The following is a 20339-nucleotide window of genomic DNA, read 5'->3' as shown; positions in this document are numbered from 1 at the left end:
AGGAGTACTAGGAGTATTGTTTTGGTTTTCTCATTTTCTTAGCAGTGATAACTATGAATCAAGAAGCTTAATGTGGTTACTTCAGCAAGACATGCTCCTGGATCAACATCCATGTTAGTCCCTGACTAACGTTCTTGTCAGTGAATCTGCGTTTAGGGCAGGGGTGTCCAAACTCAGTCCTGGAGGGCCACTCTCCTGTAGAGTTTAGCTCCAACTTGCCTCAACACATCTGCCTGGAAGTATGCCTGGTAAGAGCTTGATTAGCTGCTTCAGGTGTGTTTAATTGAACTCTGCAGGACAGTGGCCCCTTAAGGAGCAGGACTGGACACCCCTGATTTAGGGCAAGCTTTCCATTAAACACATCCGAACCTGCTAATCAACATTCAGAATTACTTCAAAACTACAGGCAGGTGTGTTGGAGCAGGGCAACCTCTGATTTAAAGGGTAATTATTGGTTTGGGTTAACTCTACAAAATGTTTGGTTGTTTCAACCCATGTTTGGGTCAAATATGGACCCCAACTGTTGGGTTTAAGACTTTAAACCAACAATTGGGCTTGTCCATATTTCACCCAAACATGGGATGAAACAACCCAGCATTTTTTCTCTGTCCTATGGTTGTTAAATAGGGATGCTATAATATTCAGTTTACACCTTTTCAAACAACTATACTAAATCAGCATTATTTAAATGACATTATTTAAAAGCTTAATTGCAGTAGTTCATGTGGGTTCCATGACAATAAAGCTCTATTCTATTCTATTCTATTCTATTCTATTCTATTCTATTCTATTCTATTCTATTCTATTCTATTCTATTCCTTTCCTTTCCTTTCCTTTCCTTTCCTTTAGGAAATTGATCTGATTGAGCAATAGTATGGTGTCTTTGGTGGATCATAAAAAGAGCATCATTTTAAAATCTAAGAGCTGTTGGCGTAACCAATCCACTGGAATTACTATCATAAAAAATGTTTGTGCTCAAACATACATCGAAAACCATAATATTGTGAAATATGATCAGCATATTACAATGATTTCTGAAGGATCATGTGACACTGAAGACTGGAGTAATGATGCTGAAAATTCAGCTTTGATTACAGGAATAAATTATATTTTAAAAAACATTTTTACATTTAAAAAAACTAATAATATTTCACAATATTACTGTTTTTTACTGTATTTTTCATCAAATATATGCAGCCTTGGGGAGCAGAAGAGACTTCTTTCAGAACCATACAGAAATCTTAATGATTCCAAACGTTTGACTGGTAGCGCATATGTAACTATGAGGCATCATAAATAATATCTCCATATTTATAATCTGCATTATTTTTTTTCAAATATATAAAGAAAATTTGGCCATGCAGGTGATGAAAGAATGGCACACTTAAAAAAAAAAGTAATAAAATAAAAAAAAAAAATGACAAGTGAGAAGCCGGAAAAGCCTGTGTTTTAAAAACAAAAAAAGCGAAGAAATTCCTCCTAATTTTGTTTTCTACGCACGGTCAGTCACTGAAGTTCTCAGCTTTGATCGGTGGCTGTGATGTCAGAAGTCAAGCTGGTCCTACTGGTCGACATGAATTTTGGAATATCAAAAATAGTGCAGGTGAAAGTTTAAAAAAGCAGCGTGCTGACAGCTGTCTGTTCATCCTAGTCGGAATACTGATATCCGTCCATCTCTGAGTCCTGCCCGTTGTTGATGTAGTCATTCGGGGTGGAGCAGTACTTGCTGTCGTACACCTGACGCGGCAGACCGTACACCGTCATGCCGGTCTGGGACGCCACCTTGTTGGTGCCCATCTGCAGTGAGACGATAGAGGTGTCACACATCTCCATGTCCAGCTTCTTATCGAAGATCTGGCGCTTGGTGCCCGGGGCCGTCATGCCGGCCTGCGGAGGAAGAAAAGGAAAAGAACTAAGCGACATCTATTATGTTTCATTAAGCAAGCATGAAACCACTTAAATCATATTAGGAAAAGACCATTTACAGGCAATACAAGCAATTTACCATTGGAAATGTTTTAAAGCTTTTTAACAGTTATAGCGCCAACTATAGGCCTATCTCCATAAAAGTTTGCATGCTTGTTTAGAATCATACGTCACAATTGCTCACCTATTTTTGTGAAGTTCAGAGTTTATAGGCTTTTGAGCACTTGGCCATGCCCCTTTTAAAAATTAACCTATTATAGCTACCCTAAGGGCAAACTTTTTTCATAATGATTGACCAGAGAATTGTACTGCATTGGATTCATTTAGATTGAGCGAAAAACCTAGGACTAGTTCGCAAAAGTATTTCTTTTTTACATAATTGCGAATATTTAATGACCAATTTGATTGACAGCAGTGGTTCTTGAAGCAAAGTTGTTCAGCATGAGGAGATCGAACAAATGATATGAATATTGTGCAGATGCGATTAGAGAAGTGTAGCGCCACCTAGTGTTCAATTTCTTTCAAAATTCTCACAGACCTCTAGGGCCATGAGCCAAACACGCCCACCAAGTTTCATTCCGATCGGCCTCTGTTAACCTTGTCTAATAGGTGCTCAAAATTCATTGGTCGATGGCGGCCATGTTTTTTTTAGATACGTCAATGTCCTCATAGACTATCATGAACAATATTCAAGTCAATCAGACTAACGGTGAAGTAATTATAGCCATTTTCATGTTTTTTTGCTGTTATAGCTCCACCCTTTACACACACATATAATATATATATATATATATATAATATATATATATATATATATCTCACACATCTCCATGTGTATATATCCAGGCCTGTGTATTCCCAGATTGTGGAAAAGAGACATGATTGCTTAGTTTTAATAGGGTTTAAAAGTAATAAAAATGCTAAACATTAAAATTAAAGCAGAACAAACATAAACAGAAATGTTTGATCTGAGCTTTTAAGCATGCGTGACCTTGAAGTAATCCAAAAGTAATCATTATTTTTTACATTACTTTCATATTGTGGTACTTGGATTACATTACTGAATAACGTTATTTGTAACTGTAATGGAATACATTTTCAAAGTAACCCTCCCAAGCCTGGTTGTAGACGGTGTGAGTACTACCAGCCCTCAACATTTCAAGTCTATACGACTTAGGGTTTGAAGTCGCTACGCGCTTGAACCCCTAAAAAGGAATGCATGTTTATAAAACTGTGAAAAAACTTTTAATTACCTGACTGGCTCCTTTGTTAGTGCCCATCTGCAGGCTGATTGTTGATTGGTCCAGAGGATTTTCCATACCCGTCTTAGGGTCGTAGAGGTGACGCCGTGTACCGTAAGATGTCATGCCCTTTTGACTGGCAAACTTATTGGTGCCCATCTGAAAATGCAAGAAAAAATTTGAAAAATATATAGACAAAGAATGTCAGTGTTGGACATTACAAGTAATGTGAGTTACTTGTAATCAGATTACTTTTGTAATGAGTAATGCATTACTTTCAAATTTACAAAAAATATCTGAGTTACTTTTTCACGTTACTTTGTTTTGTTACTCCTTTGCACAAAAATAGATTCAGTAAAATGAATAAAAACAGTGAAATGCAAATTCAAAATATTACACAAACTTGCAATAAATAATACATATACTTTATGTATTTAATTTCACTTTATTAACCAATGTCTTTGCTGCTGACCTTCGATGATCCAATTGTAAAATGACTTTAGATAAACATCACATTTATGTTTGATTTTGTTTTATTTTTTTATTGCTGAAGTAAGAGTGTTGAACTTTTTTCTGCAATTCAGAATGGCAGCACAGCCAAAAGGTTTTTTTGAGTTGCGCCCTCTACTGTACAGGCATGAATTTGCATTTCCTTTTGCATTTGCACTTTTGTTGGTAAAGGGCCTTTACATTTGCCTAAAATAGAACTTTGTTGTTGTTTTTTATTAAAAAAACGATCAAGCAAGCCCAGCTCAGGTGAGAAAAAGTAACACAAAAGTAACGTAATGCATTACTTTCTATAAAAAGTAACACAATTTGTTACTCTATTTTAAACACAATATTGTAACGCATTACATTTAAAAGTAACTTTCCCCAACACTGGTCTTATATAACTTATACACTACTGTGTGGGTTAAAGTTTGGGTTCAATAAGGTTTTTTTAAATGTTTTTGAAAGAAGTCTTTTCTGCTCACCAAGGCTGCAATTATTTAATCAAAAATACAGTAAAAACAGTAATATTGTGAAATATTATAACTATTTTTAAATAAATGTTTTCTAGTTGAATATATTTTAAAATATAATTTATTCCTGTGATCAAAGTTGAATTTTCAGCATCATTACTCCAGTCTTCAGTGTCACATGATCCTTCAGAAATCATTAAAATATTTCATATTATAATCAACGTCCTGCTTAAAACAACTCTTTACTGTCGCTGTTGATCAATTTATTAAAATAAAATAAATGTTAATTTTTATTACTTTAATTAATTTTGTATTAATTTCTTTGAAAAAATCTTCTTGATTCCAAATATTTGAATGGTTCTGTATAATTAAAAACATAATATAAATATTATTTAAATATTGATATGATGAGATATAATGTCTACCACTGAATTTATTTGAATAAAATCTCAGTAACAGGCAATATAAAATATTTTTTCAATGCTTAAGGCTTTAATTAAAGCCCAAGTTTCTTTTAAAAAATGAGAATTCCTGATGAACATCCACTGACCTGCAGACCAATAATGTTGCGTCCCTCCTTTAGTTTCTCAGGAGCAAATCTGCGCTGCTGTTTCTCTGCGTATTTCACTCCCATGTCATATTTACAATGGAAGCCTTTAGATTTCGCCTGCATTTCAAAATAATGAGAAATAAATGAAAGTAAATACTAAAGGAATTTTACATTTAGAAAGTGGAAGTATGATATTATATAAACTAACATGCAGAAACAACTTATTACAATTTGTACACACAAAAGAGAGATTCCTTTTTTGGTGTTTGCTTGATTGTTGGTTTGCAGGAAGAAAAAAAAAAACTGTTCATCTCAAGTACCACATGTTTTGATGTTAATCACTTTGCTAAGAGTTAAATACTCCCATATGATTCTCCTTACTATTTCTGAAATGTAGATAAAAAGTGAGAATATGCCAGAAGCCAGATTTATCAGTTCTGTATTAACATGTGTGACTCACCATGCCAGCCAGTGTAATAAGTGTGCTCTGGACCTGCGTGTGGTTGACATTCTCAAACAGGTCGTTGGCCTCAAATATATCATGTGGCTTCATTCCATACTCTTGAATGGCTCGGACAAAATTACCAATATTTTCCAGCTGCAACAAACAAGGCCAAACCAGGAAGAAAGTGACATTCTCTGTGATTTGTCCAAAATCTGAAAGTATGCACAACTGATTCAAAAGTAACAAGAAACCCTGATTATATTTGGAATGGAAGATTATTAGATTTTATGAATGACACAAGCATTTTATTTTGCACAGAACATACTGTAACTGTATAAATAGCATGTTCCATTTGGAATAAACCAAATACCTGAAACATGTAATGATTTCTGTATTCGTCCCACATTAAAGTCTCCAAAGTGTTTTGATCTGTCAGACTCTACATATGACTGTGAAGTTCTTTTAAAGGATTGTTTAACCCGAGTATAAATACTGAAGAGAGGAACATTTGGAAGCATTTCCTTTGATTTCATGTGCAGATCAGACCTGAACTGGAACAGCCAGATATGCTTGAGAAAGTGATATTGTTGCTCACCTGATGCCAGTTTTGAGGAGAGTTGTTGATCTTTCTTATAGAACCGGGCTGAAGGGTGTTGATAAGCCTGTTCATAAATAATGAACATGAAGAAGAAAGAAAAAAATGACTGATTAAAAACTGAAATATATTTGTGTATAAAATGCCTATGTTATTTTTTTAAATAACTGGTTGGTAGTAGGTTGTTCATCACTTTTATTTTATTTAGGAATGATAACATTCTTGGAATAATCTGTTACATCAGGCCTTTGAACTTCATAGCTGTCAAACCATATCTTAAAGGATTAGTTCACTTTCAAATAAACTTATCCTGATAATTTACTCACCCCCATGTCATCCAAGATGTTCATGTCTTTTTTTCTTCAGTTGAAAAGAAATTAAGGTTTTTGAGGAAAACATTCCAGGATTTTTCTCCATATAGTGGAGTTTCCAGTTTCCAACGGGTTCAAATGTCAGTTTCATTGCAGCTTCAAAGGGCTCTACATGATCCCAGACGAGGAATAAGGGTTTTATCTAGCAAAACAATCGGTTATTTAAAAAAAAAAAAAAAAAATTATATACTTTTTCACCACAAAATCGCATTGGAAAGGTCATGTGTGACGTAGGCGGAAGTACCGCAGTAGGGCGAAAAAAATCTCATTTTCTTCTTCAAATTCAAAATTGTCCAACATCGTTGTTTTAACTTTTTTTTGTAAAGGGTGTTTGCCTTGGTCTTCACATGTTTGCTTTGCAAACACTTGCTCCATACTTCCGCCTATGTCACATGTGATCTTTCCAACATGATGATCGCATTGCAGAGCAGTGCAAGACAAGCATTTGTGGTGAAAAAGTATATAAATTTGTATTTTTTTTTAGAAAATGACAGATCGTCTCGCTAGATAAGACCCTTATTCCTCGTCTGGGATCATGTAAAGCCCTTTGAAGCTGCATTGAGCTCCACTATATGGAGAAAAATCCTGGAATGTTTTCCTCAAAAACCTTAATTTCTTTTCGACATAAACATCTTGGATGACATGCACTGTAAAAAAGAAATGTTGGTTTAACTTAAAAAAGAGGAAGTTACCTGGTTGCCTTGAAATTTTGAGTTCATTGAAATGAAAAATTTGAGTTAATACCATGAAGTCGATTGGTTTAATCAACAGAAGCTCAAAATATCATGTTATCTGAACCACATTAATTATTGCAGTTGATCTGACAAAAGAAAAAATGTTGTGAAAACAAATCATGAAAATACTTTTTTTTACAGTGTGAGGGTGAGTAAATTATCAGGAAATTTGAATTCTGAAGTGAACTAATCCTTTAAAGGGATAGTTCACCCAAAAAAATGAAAATTCTGTCATCATTTACTCACCCTCAAGTTGTTCCAAACCTGTTTGAGTTTCTTTCTTCTGTTGAACACAAAAGAAGATATTTTAAAGAATGTTTGTAATAAAACAGTTGACGATAGCCATAGTATTTTTCCTTCCATGGAAGTCAAAGGCTAACATCAACTGTTTTATTACCAACATTCTTTAAAATATCTTCTTTTGTGTTCAACAGAAGAAAGAAACTCGTACAAGGTTTGAACAACATGATGGTGAGCAAATGATGACACAATTTTTTTTTTTGTGGGTGAACTATCCCTTTAAGATCTTCAGACAGAATCAGGGAATCACTCACTCGCAGAGGACAACTCCATCTTTCAGTCCCTCCATGAAGTTCTCGGGAAGTTTGCGGCCTGTGACCTCACTGATCCACATTCTTAGCTCCTCCTCTTTTTGTGGGTCATACTTGTGGGCCAGCTGGAGGTCAAAGGTCAAAACATCACTACACACATCTACTTTACAGTATTTATATACTCTACAGCAATTCTTCAACAATCATGCAGATTTCAATTAATTTGTCACACACACTGTAGGGCCAGTTCAAATGAAACAGTCAAATAAAAAATGAAAATATAAAATAAACACTTAAATATTACACTTTTATTTACACATCTACACTACCGTTTGGGGTCATTTATTTGATCAAAATAGTAAAAACAGTAATATTGTGACATATTATTACAATTTAAAATAACTATTTTTCTATTTGAATAGATGTTAAAATATAATTTATTCCTGTGATCAAAGCTGAATTTTCATCATCATCACTCCAGTCTTCAGTGTCACATGATCCTTCAGAAATCACTGTAATATGATGATTTGATGCTCAAGAAACATTTCTGATTATTATCAGTGTTGAAAACCGCTTAATATTGATTAATATTTTTAGAACTCTATGACGAACAGCGTCTCCTTCAATGTATTGCAGCGTTGGCAAAATACTCCCTCTCGACAGCTACGCAACAGATCTTAGTCTTTCACTTCTGAAGTATTTCTAATAAAGGAAGAACAAGAAAGAAAAAAGGAAAAGCGAGAGAGAGAGAGATCTGAGAGAGCTGTTTCTCCCAAGTTTGGTGTGCTGGTGTGGAAGCCAAACAAACGCTGTAACTTTAAATCAGTGCTATTGTTGGCCTTCTCTCTCTGTCACAGTCTCATCCGATCAGCCCTCCATTCTGATTCTTTCTTCATCCCTATTGCTTCCTCTCGCTCCTGCATGTCTGCTTGTGTGAAGTAACATGCTTAGCACACGCTAAATGTGTCCGATAAATGGACGCCAAGACCGACAGCACTCATAACCTTCCAAGGAATTCTGCTGAGGGCTTGATTTATTGTTTTTCTCTCGTTCTGGACATCTGGAACAGACCTCAGTCTAACTCTATAGAGTCCAGGCCAAGATTGGATTTTTTTTTCAGCAGGAATTCTGTCACAGACGGCCTGGATAACATTCCTTTATACCCTTGGTTATACTAGAAATACCTGCATGTTGTACATTAACATTTATTTTTAGCAGTTACATTGTATATGATTCCTAACTTTGAGTACACTCGGAAATAAAGGTTTTTTATTGGCTTTCCATAAAGAACCTTTAACATAAATGGAATTACTGGATTTTTTGGATGCAAAAAGTTTTTTATATATATGTATGTATGTATATATATATATATATATATATATATATATATGTGTGTGTGTGTGTGTGTGTATTATATATATATATATATAGTCAGTTACTGATTCCAAATTACATTACAAAAATTATAATTAGTAACGTAATCCATTACATTACACCCAGAACCCTGAAGGTACTTTTGGATTACTTTTGGATTACTTTTGACCTAACTCGTTTATCAGATTGATTTGAATAAGAAAATCTTGTGCCATATTAATGTAAAAATACAAAGAGGACATTTTTTTTTTAAATTATTATTATTATTATCAACAACATGAAGTGCATTAAATATTACATCACGTCTTCTGGAAAGATGTCTTTGAGATGGTGGTACCATCTCGTTGCCCTACAAGGCTTTAGAACAGGTGAAACGTCCATCATGGAGAAAATGAAACCTGCCTGGGAAGAACAACTTGCAGTAGAACAAAGTCTAGAACTGGTCCACAGATGTTCCGTTAATGCAAGACATTGTCTTATTTAGTTTAAAGTGCTTCAGAGGCTTCATTATTCCAAGTGTAAATTAAATTAAATATTTCCAGAAGTGTCTCCATTATGTGACAAATGTCAATTTTTAGATTCTAACCTGTCTCAGTGCTACGTCATGCGTCCAAAATTACAAAGTTCCTGTAACAGAATTTTCCAGGTTTTTCAGATACATTGGATATGCTTATTGAACCAGACCCTATATTAATTATATTTGGAGTTTCCAAAGAATTTTTGAGACTTGCAGTTCGTACAACAACAGTTCGTTTCGTATGGGTTAATATATGCCAAAAAACGTATTCTTTTATTTTGGAAGAAAAAGGAAGTTCCAACTCTTAAATTATGGCTGACAGAATTGTCAGGTACACTACATCTGGACAGAAATAGATTCTTTCCTCCATTTTATTTCCTTTTTGCAAACTTGTGATTAATATGTTTATCATGCCTACATTACCTACCTTTACCATTGGACAGCACTTATGGGTTAAGTTTCTGGGTGGGGGAAAGTTTATTTATATTTTCTGTTCATCTATTACTTCTATGACTATTGTTGTTTTTTTTCTTCTTTTTTATGCCTATTTGTTAGAATTTAAGTTTTGTTTGCATTTAAAAAAAGTGTAATTACAATTAACTTGCTGTTCAAATTTCTAATAAAATATTTAAACACAAATATTACATCACGTCAGGGTTTCTCAGACTGAGATGGAACTGCAGGGGTTTGTGAGTTTAATGAAAAGCAATTAAATCATTTAAAGGGAACCTATTATGCTGCTTTTACAAGAAGTAATATAAGTCTCTAGTGTCCCCAGAATGTGTCTGTGAAGTTTCAGCTGAAAATACCCCACAGATCATTTATTATAGCTTGTCAAATTTGCCGCTATTTGAGTATGAGCAAAAACATGCTGTCCCTTTAAATGCAAATGAGCTGCTGCTCCCAGCCAACTTTCCAGAAAAAGGGCGGAGCTTTAACAGCTCACGCTTCAGTTGCTCAACAACAACAAAGCTGGAGAATCTCATGCAGCCAAAATGAGGATTGTCAGTAACGGTGTTCAGCCTTACATTGTTCAAACTGGAGTCGGACACTGATGGAGAGACTCAGGAAGAAGTTACAACTTTTAGAATGAAACTGGACGTTTCTGAACGGTTAGTGGATAAATGAATGTAGTTTCTGTGGAGTTGATTCAACTCATCGACTAGCATGTGCCGTCATGTTAATCTTTTGTGCAAATCCAGTGTTGAATTGACCCTCGTTTGTGAAGCAGTCCGGCGTAAATTGGTAACAACACTCTACTACAACAACTCTTCCTCTTCTCTAAAGCAGCCCAACATGGCCTCACCCCCTTTGTTGCGTGTTCCCGGTAGCAGGGTTTATGTAAATTTTAGGGTTAGTGATGTAGGAAGAAGCTTGTTGTAGTCCCAACCAGCTGTTTGTTCTTAAACATTATCAACCCCTTTAAAATTAAAATAAAAACAATAAAAACATGTGTTATTCAGTTACTTACTACCCAGAAAAGTGTATATATATATATATATATATATATATATATATATATATATATATACACTTTTCTGGGTAGTAAGTATACCCAGAAGTGATATATATATATCTATCAGTGGCGTGTGGTCCATATAAGCTGCGAATGCTCTGCATACCCAAGCCATTCGTGGACTCGGCAATTAATATTAACATTATAAATTACTATTAAATGCCTTGTTTGAGGTGTACCATAAAGCCTACTTGATTGGTAATGCATGTAACTGTCCGTAATTTATTTATTTGCCAAACAATGGTAATTTTCTTTAAATCTGCCAGTTACGGAGACTTCCGGGTAAGCTGATCTACAGCAGCTTTTGCGCCTTCGCGCTTTTGTTATGGAGCGTCATCATTGTAGCGCGTTCTCATTGGTTTGCTGGCCTATGGCGGATTTCATGAGCAGGATAAGCTGTGAGCGGACCGCTCGCCCAAGAGGAATAATGAGCTGCTGCTGCTAGATCTTGATCACCGAAAATCACATTGTATTTGATATAAAACTAACTAGACTTAACCAAATGGGGAAAAAAATCATAACTTAAACTATTTTTATAGTATTTCATTTTCTCCATAGAGAATTTTTTTTATGAAAACTTATAAATTGTCCTACTGTAACTAGGCCTATCAGAGGATGTTAATCGATAGTCTGTGCATTTGTTAAAAGTCATCAGTTTGCACAATTTCAACTTATTTTTTAAAGAATACTGATATTTTTATTTATTATAGCCTACTTATATTTATTATGATTACATTACTTTTTATTTATAATAGACTGCTAATACTAATTATATTATACTTATTTTTAATTATTAATTTTAAAAATACTTCTGGCATACATTTAAATTGACGCCATGGTTTAGTTATATATATAGTTAGTTAGTTAGTTCAAAAGTAATTTAAAAAGTAATCAAAAAGTAGTCAGAATACATAAATTAGTAGATTACATTACTAAATACAATTTTTGTTATGTAATTTGGAATCAGTAACTGACTATAATTTGTAAGTAATCTATCCAGCACTGTGTGTGTGTGTATATATATATATATATATATATATATAGAGAGAGAGAGAGAGAGAGAGAGAGAGAGAGAGAGAGAGAGAGCAGTGATGCCATAGAAGAACCATTTTTAGTTTCCCAAATGTAAAGAAAAGAACCTTTTGTTTAATGGAAAGTTCCATGGATGTTAAATGTTCTTCATGGAACAATCAATAACAATAAGGAACCTTTATTTTTAAGAGTGATAGTGGAAAAAGCTTTTTTTAGATGATTAAAATGTTCTTCACACTAAGACAAAATAGTTTATGGAACCATATGAGGTCTTTCATCAGTACATAATGACAGCCAAAAAGACAAACATTGAAAAATGAATTGTGTAATGTAATTTTCTGACATTTCTATTAAGAGTAGGCCTGTATCCGCACTTTCGGAAATGACTAATGGTTAGTTGAGGCTCACAGAGATGATGTCCAACAATGCTCCTCCTTACTCTAAACTGTTTACATCATGCTCCTCTCCTCAGATATTGTGAGTGAACACAACCCTTCCTTATATGGGGACCGAAAGCCACATACCTAGTGCTCGGGAAAACACATCTGACATAATCCCAATGACATGCGAAATCCATAGTTTGACACCTGAAATTGTGCAGCATGACTTGTGTTATACCAGAGAATGCAGATATGTGGTGCTGTTATGACTTCTGTTCTGGTGCTGCTCGGGAAGTGTAAGGAGATACCAATGACAGCTAGAGCCAGAAAGCATTTATGTCCAGGTTTTTCTGGACCACTGAGACTGTGATGGGAATAAATGTGGCAGAAGTTTGACAGAGGAATTAATTAAATGCCCCTTCTGATGTCATAAATATTCCCAAAGAGGGTTTTCATGGTGATGAAACAGAACAATTTTGGATTCCCCAAATAACTTTTCAGTCATCACTTCTTAAAAGAGCCATTTTTTTCTTCGTGTGAAGAACCTTTTTTTCCACTATAAGGAACTTTTTGTGCGTTAAAAAGTTTCCACCGATATTAAAGGTTCTTCATGGAATCAATAAAGAACCTTTATTTTTAAGAATGTAAGGTACATTAGACAAACACAGACACTAACATGTTACTTTAAGATGGAATGATATGATCAAGGCCAAATATTATGAGAGAGGAAAGCAAAATTATCAAATATGATTGAAATCACTAATGTTTTTGGTCATTGTATGTAACTTTTAGAACAATGTGCAAATATGACTGATATAAGCCCCAGCTAAACCGCAGCTTGCACCTGCACCCATGACATTTCAAAATGAGTGCTAGATGTCAACAAGGACATAATATTTACATGCTTTGATAGAGTTCTGCTACATTAGTAAAGTTTAGCTAGTTGAGGAGAATTTATAGTTAGCCTTTGTTATGGATGTCACCACATTTCACACTTGTTTATTGCACATTATTGGCAAAATGTATATGATTTACCACTTGACCATGTTGAGTTTTAAAATACTATAAAGTTTTTGAGGATTAATTGTTAGCTAGCAATTGAGTCTCTAGCACAGTCAGCTTAACGTTGATCAATTTATGGCGTTTGAAACCAAACAATATTTTTTTATTTCATATCTGTGCAATGTAAACCTATAATAAATTATGAATAAATAACGTGTATGTGTGTTTTGTCGACGTACAGTCAGCTAATAATCCAAACGGAAAAGTGTTGTTATCTCTCGCGAGGGGCTATTTGGCGCACTTACTAACTTGAAGCCTAAAGTTTTTGGTTACTGAAATGTTTTTTTTTTTTTTTTTTTTTTTTTGAAAGCTATATAGCCATTTTTGTTTAAAAATAATGTGTACTTCCTCATAACCTTTTGTTTTGACTTTAGGGCAGTTCAGACTTTAATTAGTTGTGTTAAATCCCCTTAACCCATAATTCACACTCTGTTGTTGACATTTGAAAACACCTAAAATTCCCCATATAGAACAAATGATACAGTAAACATTCTATCTTCAGTAGCGCACGCGCCCCTGCGCATCTTTGACAGCTGTCAATCAAACAAATGCCTACCTTGCTCTTGACCTCCGCAGACAGTCCGAACGTGGGTCCGCTCTTGAATTGACTTGACATTGTGCTTTTTCAACAGATTCGGCGAGAGGGTGGCGATGCAACGTTAGATCTGGGATTTCCAGTCCAACTGTCCGATCATGTGGGAAAGTTTGGGCCACATCTTCTTTTCCACAATCTTTTTTAAACTCTTCCCATCTGTGCGTGCGCGGAGCGAGCGCTGATTGGCCGGGGCCGACGTCCAATCGCGGCGTCACGCCGCTCTGTAAAAATGATGTCACCGTCATGGCATTAAGCGCGTCCGATGTCACTTTTTCCACTTTGAAGTGAATTAGAGATGCTTCTGATTTGTCTGTTTCAGTGTTTCTCAGCTGGTTTTGCTTTAGATTTTACACTGGACATCAAGAGCTGACCCAACACAGTACCAAATATGTCTATCGAAACAAAAATGCACTTAAAATCATACATTAAAAAATATTACCATGAATTAATAATATTCTTGCATTCCTGTCTCTTTTTCCCCCTGGAAGTCATGAACATTTTCACCTTTTTGTGTTGTCTTTTATAATATTCTGTGATGAAAATTACATTATAATTTACATTTTGGAATAAATAGGCAATAGAATAGGAATCTCATTTTGAAAAATTCATATTTTATGTGTCCTAAATACATTCAATGATATATATATATATATATATATATATATATATATATATATATATATATATATATATATATATATCCTAATTTACCGTCAAACCGAAAATTATTCAGACATTTTTTATATATTTTTAATAGCGGGTGCAGGACACTATAGTTCATTAATGTAAGTGAGGATAGCAAAATAAAGTAAACTGTGGCATATTATACCCAAACATTCTTCATACAATGGTAAAATTGATAAAAAATTTGGAACCAAAAATTATTCAGACACTTTGACCTAAGCATGTTTTGCTTCAGTGTTATCTGACATAATTAAGATTATTTTTTCTGACACTCTGAGATCTTGTCATATTTTATTACCCTTTTTTAAACTATAGTGAATAAACTGTATTAATGAATGAAATGTTCAAAATTTTGGTTTGACTGTATATATAATATAATATAATATAATATAATAATATATTTGGTTCTCTGTTCTATTGAAGATTTCTCTTAATTTCTGATGACAACATTATAATCCCCCGGTTTCACAGACAAGGCTTTAGCTAGTCCCAGACTAAACATGCATGTTTGAGCTGTTTTAACTCAAAGTAACTTGCACTGACGTATTTTAAAATATGTTAGAGCCATTGTTTTGTCTCAAGATGCACACCAGTAATGTTTTTTTCAAGTGAACATTTATAAAAGCTACTTAAATATCCTAATTGAACTAAGGCCCAATCCTGTCTGTGAAACCGGGCCAACATATTATAATCATAGTATTATATAATATATTATAATAATATAATGTTATTCTGGTCCATTAGAAATAAGTGTTCATTTTTATTAATGTACATTGTGGCCCACTGGTGTGAACTCAATGATTTTTTAGTGTCTGTGTGTTACGCATTGATGCCAATGAGCTGATTTTCCTTTTTCACCGCACTACGTTATTCTGATACAGATGACAAGCCATAGGAATGTGGGGCCAGGAGTGTGTCGTCCAGTCAGAGAGCATAAGCTGGTAAAAACCTCCCGATCATCCAGAGCAGAGCACAATGTTCAGCAGGACTATGATGTCATAATGGTGCTATGAGATCCAACATAGGAATGAAACACACAAAGACAACATGATGTCATGAAATGATGTTTTGACACTTTATATAGAACTTATTTTAGTGTCATTTTATCACGCACTCATTTAAGGGTTAGTTCACCCAAAAATGAAAATAATGTCATTAATGACTCACCCTCATGCCGTTCCACACCTGTAAGACCTTCATTCATCTTCAGAATACAAATTAAGATATTTTTGTTGAAATCCGATGGCTCAGTGAGGCCTCCATAGCCAGCAATGACACTTCCTCTCTCAAGATCCATTAAAGGTGCCCTAGAATTAAATATTGAATTTACCTCGGCATAGTTGAATAACAAGAGTTCAGTACATGGAAAAGACATACACTGAGTTTCAAACTCCATTGTTTCCTCCTTCTTATATAAATCTCATTTGTTTAAAAGACCTCCGAAGAACAGGCGAATCTCAAAATAACACCGACTGTTACGTAACAGTCGGGATCATTAATATGTACACCCCCAATATTGGAGAGCCGTCGCTATTTTCATTATTAAACACTTGCGGTCTGTATAATTCATAAACACAACTTCATTCTTTATAAATCTCTCCAACAGTGTGTAATGTTAGCTTTAGCCACGGAGCACTATCAAACTCATTCAGAATCAAATGTAAACATCCAAATAAACACTGTACTTACGCGATTAGACATGCGGCAAGACGAACACTTTGTAAAGATCCATTTTGAGGGTTATATTAGCTGTGTGAACTGTGTTTATGCTGTTCAAGGCAAGCGTGAGCTCCAGGGGCGGGGAGCACGAGAATTAAAGGGGCCGCAACCTATACTGTATATCGTAGCATAGTAAATGATGCCCCAAAATAGGCAGTTAAAAAAATGAATTAAAAAAAAAATCTATGGGGTATTTTGAGCTGAAACTTCACAGACACATTCAGGGGACACCTTAGACTTTTATTACATCTTTTAAAAAGATGTTCTAGGGCACCTTTAATGTACTAAAAACATATTTAAATCAGTTCATGTGAGTACAGTGGTTCAATATTAATATTATAAAGCGACGAGAATATTTTTAGTGCGGCAAAAAAAACAAAACGACTTATATAGTGATGGCCGATTTCAAAACACTGCTTCAGGAAGATTCAGAGCATAATGAATCAATGTATCGAATCATGATTCGGATCGCGTGTCAAACCACCAAACTGCTGAAATCATGTGACTTTGGCGCTCCGAACCGCTGATTCGATACGCTGATTCATTATGCTCCGAAGCTTCCTGAAGCAGTGTTTTGAAATCGACCATCACTAAATAAGTCGTTATTTTGTTTTTTTTGGCACACCAAAAATATTCTCGTCGCTTTATATTAATATTGAACCATTGTACTCACATGAACTGATTTAAATAAGTTTTTAGTGCATTAATGGATCTTGAGAGAGGAAATGTCATTGCTGGCTATGGAGGCCTCACGGAGCCATCAGATTTCAACTAAAATATCTTAATTTGTGTTCAGAAGATGAACGAAGGTTTTACGGGTGTGGTGAGTAATTAATGAGGGTGAGTAATTAATGACAGAATTTTAATTTTTGGGTGAACTAACCCTTTAACAGTTATATTTTATGGTATTTCAATAATAGGCTAGTTTTGATATCAAATGTACTGTAATTTTATACTAGTGTGCATCAATGAAATGAGTAAAAGTGCCATTCAGAGGGATAATCTGATCAGACACTCTTGAGTGCTCATTCAAACAAATACAAAGTGAGAAATCTCACTAGAATGTCTCATAAACCAGTGGTTATCAAAGTGATCATGCATTTGTACTACAATTATCTAATATGAAAGGGCAGAGTCTGAATTATTGTGTTAACATTTACAAACGTGGAATACAGCGCTCTTTATCCATCACTGTAATCCATGGCTTATCTGACCGCAGGCTTACTAACTCCTGCTAAATGACCAAACGTTAAGAAATATGGCTAATTAATAAGATGTTCATGTCAGAAAACCTTTGGAATAAACAGAGTGATAAATATGAGGGTTACCCTACTACTGATTAAAAATATATCCATCTCTCATAATGAAAATGATAACAAAAATTGTTATAAGAAATAGACATGCCATGCAATCAATTTTTTAGATAAAAAAGTACTCCAAAAAATGACATTTTATCCCCAAAATGATGCTTTAACAAGGGGACAATTTGGAGTACGGTTGGATGATAGAATTTGTCCCCCTGACAATCACCAGGGTAAGATAGTTTGTGTGTAAGTCCTCTAAAAGTGGCTCTGTGATTTTCTGATACAGTAGCCGGTCCCAGTGAGAGAGTCATTCAGCGCAAAGCCTGATCCAACGTTCTTGTAAACATTCTAGGGGTTGAAAAAGAGCAGGGGAGGAATTTGGACGCTTTATTTGGTCATGACTGAGGCAGACTATCACCCTGCTATGAGGGTCAAGACGAAGAGGTGTTCGTGCTGTACAGCTCATGAGCCTCACGGGAGGACTTTACTTTCAGTCAGATTTCACCAAGTCCAAATGAGTGTCTCTATATATGAATAAATTATTTTGTAATGCTGGCATCATTTAACTAGCTGTATCCATTCTTAGATGCTCTGGAGATCTGTTCTGTGTTAAAGGTGTCTTTTTTTTTTTCACTGTACACCCTTAATAAATTACTCAATGAGGATGTCAATGCGAGGTGTGAGTCGGTCACTGGTCTGTCAAACAACTTCAGCAAAGATAAGCAAATAAAAGACACGAAAGCAAGACAAGTTTCAAAATAGAAATGGAAAGCTAAGGTGTTCTTGTGGTTACTAAGGCGCTGTTAGGCAGTTTCTAATATGATCCGAAGGGTTGCTAGGCACTTGCTAGAGGATTGCTAAGGTGTTCTGGTAGTTACTAAGGCACTGCTATATAGGCAGTTGCTAAGATGTTCTAAATGGTTGCTCCAATCATCCGATTGGTGTTCTGGTGGTTTCTAAGGCATTGCTAGGCAGTTGCTAAGATGTTCTAAATGGTTGCTAGGCACTTGCTAGAGGGTTGCTAAGGTGTTCGGGTAGTTACTAAGGCATTGTTATATAGGCAGTTGCTAGGAAGTTCTAAATGGTTGCTCCAATCATCCGATTGGTGTTCTGGTGGTTACTAAGGCGTTGCTAGGCAGTTAGTAAGATGTTCTAAATGGTTGCTAGGGACTTGCTAGAGGGTTGCTAAGGTGTTCTGGTTTTTACTAAAGCATTGCTATGTAGGCAGTTGCTATGATATTATAAATGGTTGCTCCAATCATCCAATTGGTGTTCTGGTGGTTACTAAGGCATTGCTAGGCAGTTTCTCAGATGTTCTGAGTGGTTGCTAGGCACTTGCATGAGCGTTGCCAATGTGTTATTATGGTTACTAAAGTGTTGCTAGACAGTTGCTAAGAGGTTCTATGTCATTGCTAGGCAGTTGCTAGATGCTTGCTTATGTTCTGGTGGTTACTAAGGCATTGCTAGGCAGTTGCTAAGATGTTCTAAATGGTTGCTAGGCACTTGCTAGAGGATTGCTAAGGTGTTTGGGTAGTTACTAAGGTATTGTTATATAGGCAGTTGCTAGGATGTTCTAAATGGTTGCTCCAGTCATCTGATTGGTGTTCTGGTGGTTACTAAGGCATTGCTAGGCAGTTGCTAAGATGTTCTAAATGGTTGCTAGGGAATTGCTAGAGGGTTGCTAAGGTGTTCTGGTTGTTACTAAGGCATTGCTATGTAGGCAGTTGCTATGATATTATAAATGGTTGCTCCAATCATCCAATTGGTGTTCTGGTGGTTACTAAGGCATTGCTAGGCAGTTTCTCAGATGTTCTGAGTGGTTGCTAGGCACTTGCATGAGGGTTGCCAATGTGTTATTATGGTTACTAAAGTGTTGCTAGACAGTTCTTAAGAGGACAGTTCTTAAGTCATTGCTAGGCAGTTGCTAGATGCGTGCTTATGTTATGGTGGTTACTAAGGCATTGCTAGGCAGTTACTAAGATGTTCTAAATGGTTTCTCCAGTCATTCGATTGGTGCTATGGTTACTAAGGCTTTGTTATGCAGTTGTTAAGATGTTCTAAATGGTTGATAAGCAATTGCAAGAGGATTGCTAAGGTTTTGTTGTAGTTACTAAAGCATTGCTTTGCAGTTACTAAGATAGTCTAAATGGTTGCTAGGCAGTTACTAGAGGGTTGCTTAAGTATTATGGATTTTGCTAAGGCATTGTTCGGCAGTTGCTAAGATGTTCTAAATGGTTGATAGACAGTTGCAAGAGGATTGCTAAGGTGTTGTGGTAGTTACTAAAGCATTGCTTTGCAGGTATTAAGATGGTCTAAATGGTTGCTAGGCAGTTACTAGAGGGTTGCTAAGGTGTTATGTATGGTGGTTAACAAGGCATTGCTAGGCAGTAGCCAGAGGGTTGCGAAGATGTTCTGGGTGGTTTCTAGAAATATTTTCAACGGCTTTTCAATGGACTGTACATTTAGACAATAATGCAGCAACTGTGATCTCTGGTTAGAGATTTTGAAAGAAGTCTAAGTCTACAGCATTTTGGTTTTGACAAAGGGAGGGAAAAATGTAATCCAGAAGGAAAAAGCCAAAGGAAAAGCTGACAATACTGATTGTAAAGAGACAAACAGCTGCAGTTTTATGTGATTGAGAGTTTGGCACTCATCTGCATCAGACATAGTGATAGTTGTATATGTGTGTTTATGGACACAAAAGAGCCAGAGAAAAGTCAAGAAGGATGGAGAAATGGTGAGAAAAACAGAAATGTTACAGCAGCAGCATCTGAAAGCGCC

General features: G+C 35.4%; 1 protein-coding gene across 1 annotated transcript; it reads right to left on the bottom strand.

Moving 5' to 3' along the window:
• Positions 1-460: 460 nt before the first annotated feature.
• cnn1b (calponin 1, basic, smooth muscle, b) lies at positions 461-14467 on the bottom strand. The gene is made up of 7 exons (XM_048180415.1): positions 13813-14467; positions 7379-7500; positions 5720-5786; positions 5140-5277; positions 4680-4796; positions 3180-3326; positions 461-1887 (listed from the first exon to the last, which is right to left on the bottom strand). The coding sequence occupies exons 1-7, from the start codon at positions 13870-13872 to the stop codon at positions 1648-1650; spliced, it is 891 nt and encodes a 296-aa protein (XP_048036372.1). The 5' UTR covers positions 13873-14467; the 3' UTR covers positions 461-1647.
• Positions 14468-20339: the final 5872 nt, after the last annotated feature.

The sequence above is a fragment of the Megalobrama amblycephala genome, linkage group LG1, assembly GCF_018812025.1.
Source record: "Megalobrama amblycephala isolate DHTTF-2021 linkage group LG1, ASM1881202v1, whole genome shotgun sequence".
Taxonomy (NCBI): domain Eukaryota; kingdom Metazoa; phylum Chordata; class Actinopteri; order Cypriniformes; family Xenocyprididae; genus Megalobrama; species Megalobrama amblycephala.
Note: the sequence above shows the minus strand (reverse complement) of the source record. Positions and strands in the feature narration are given on the sequence as shown.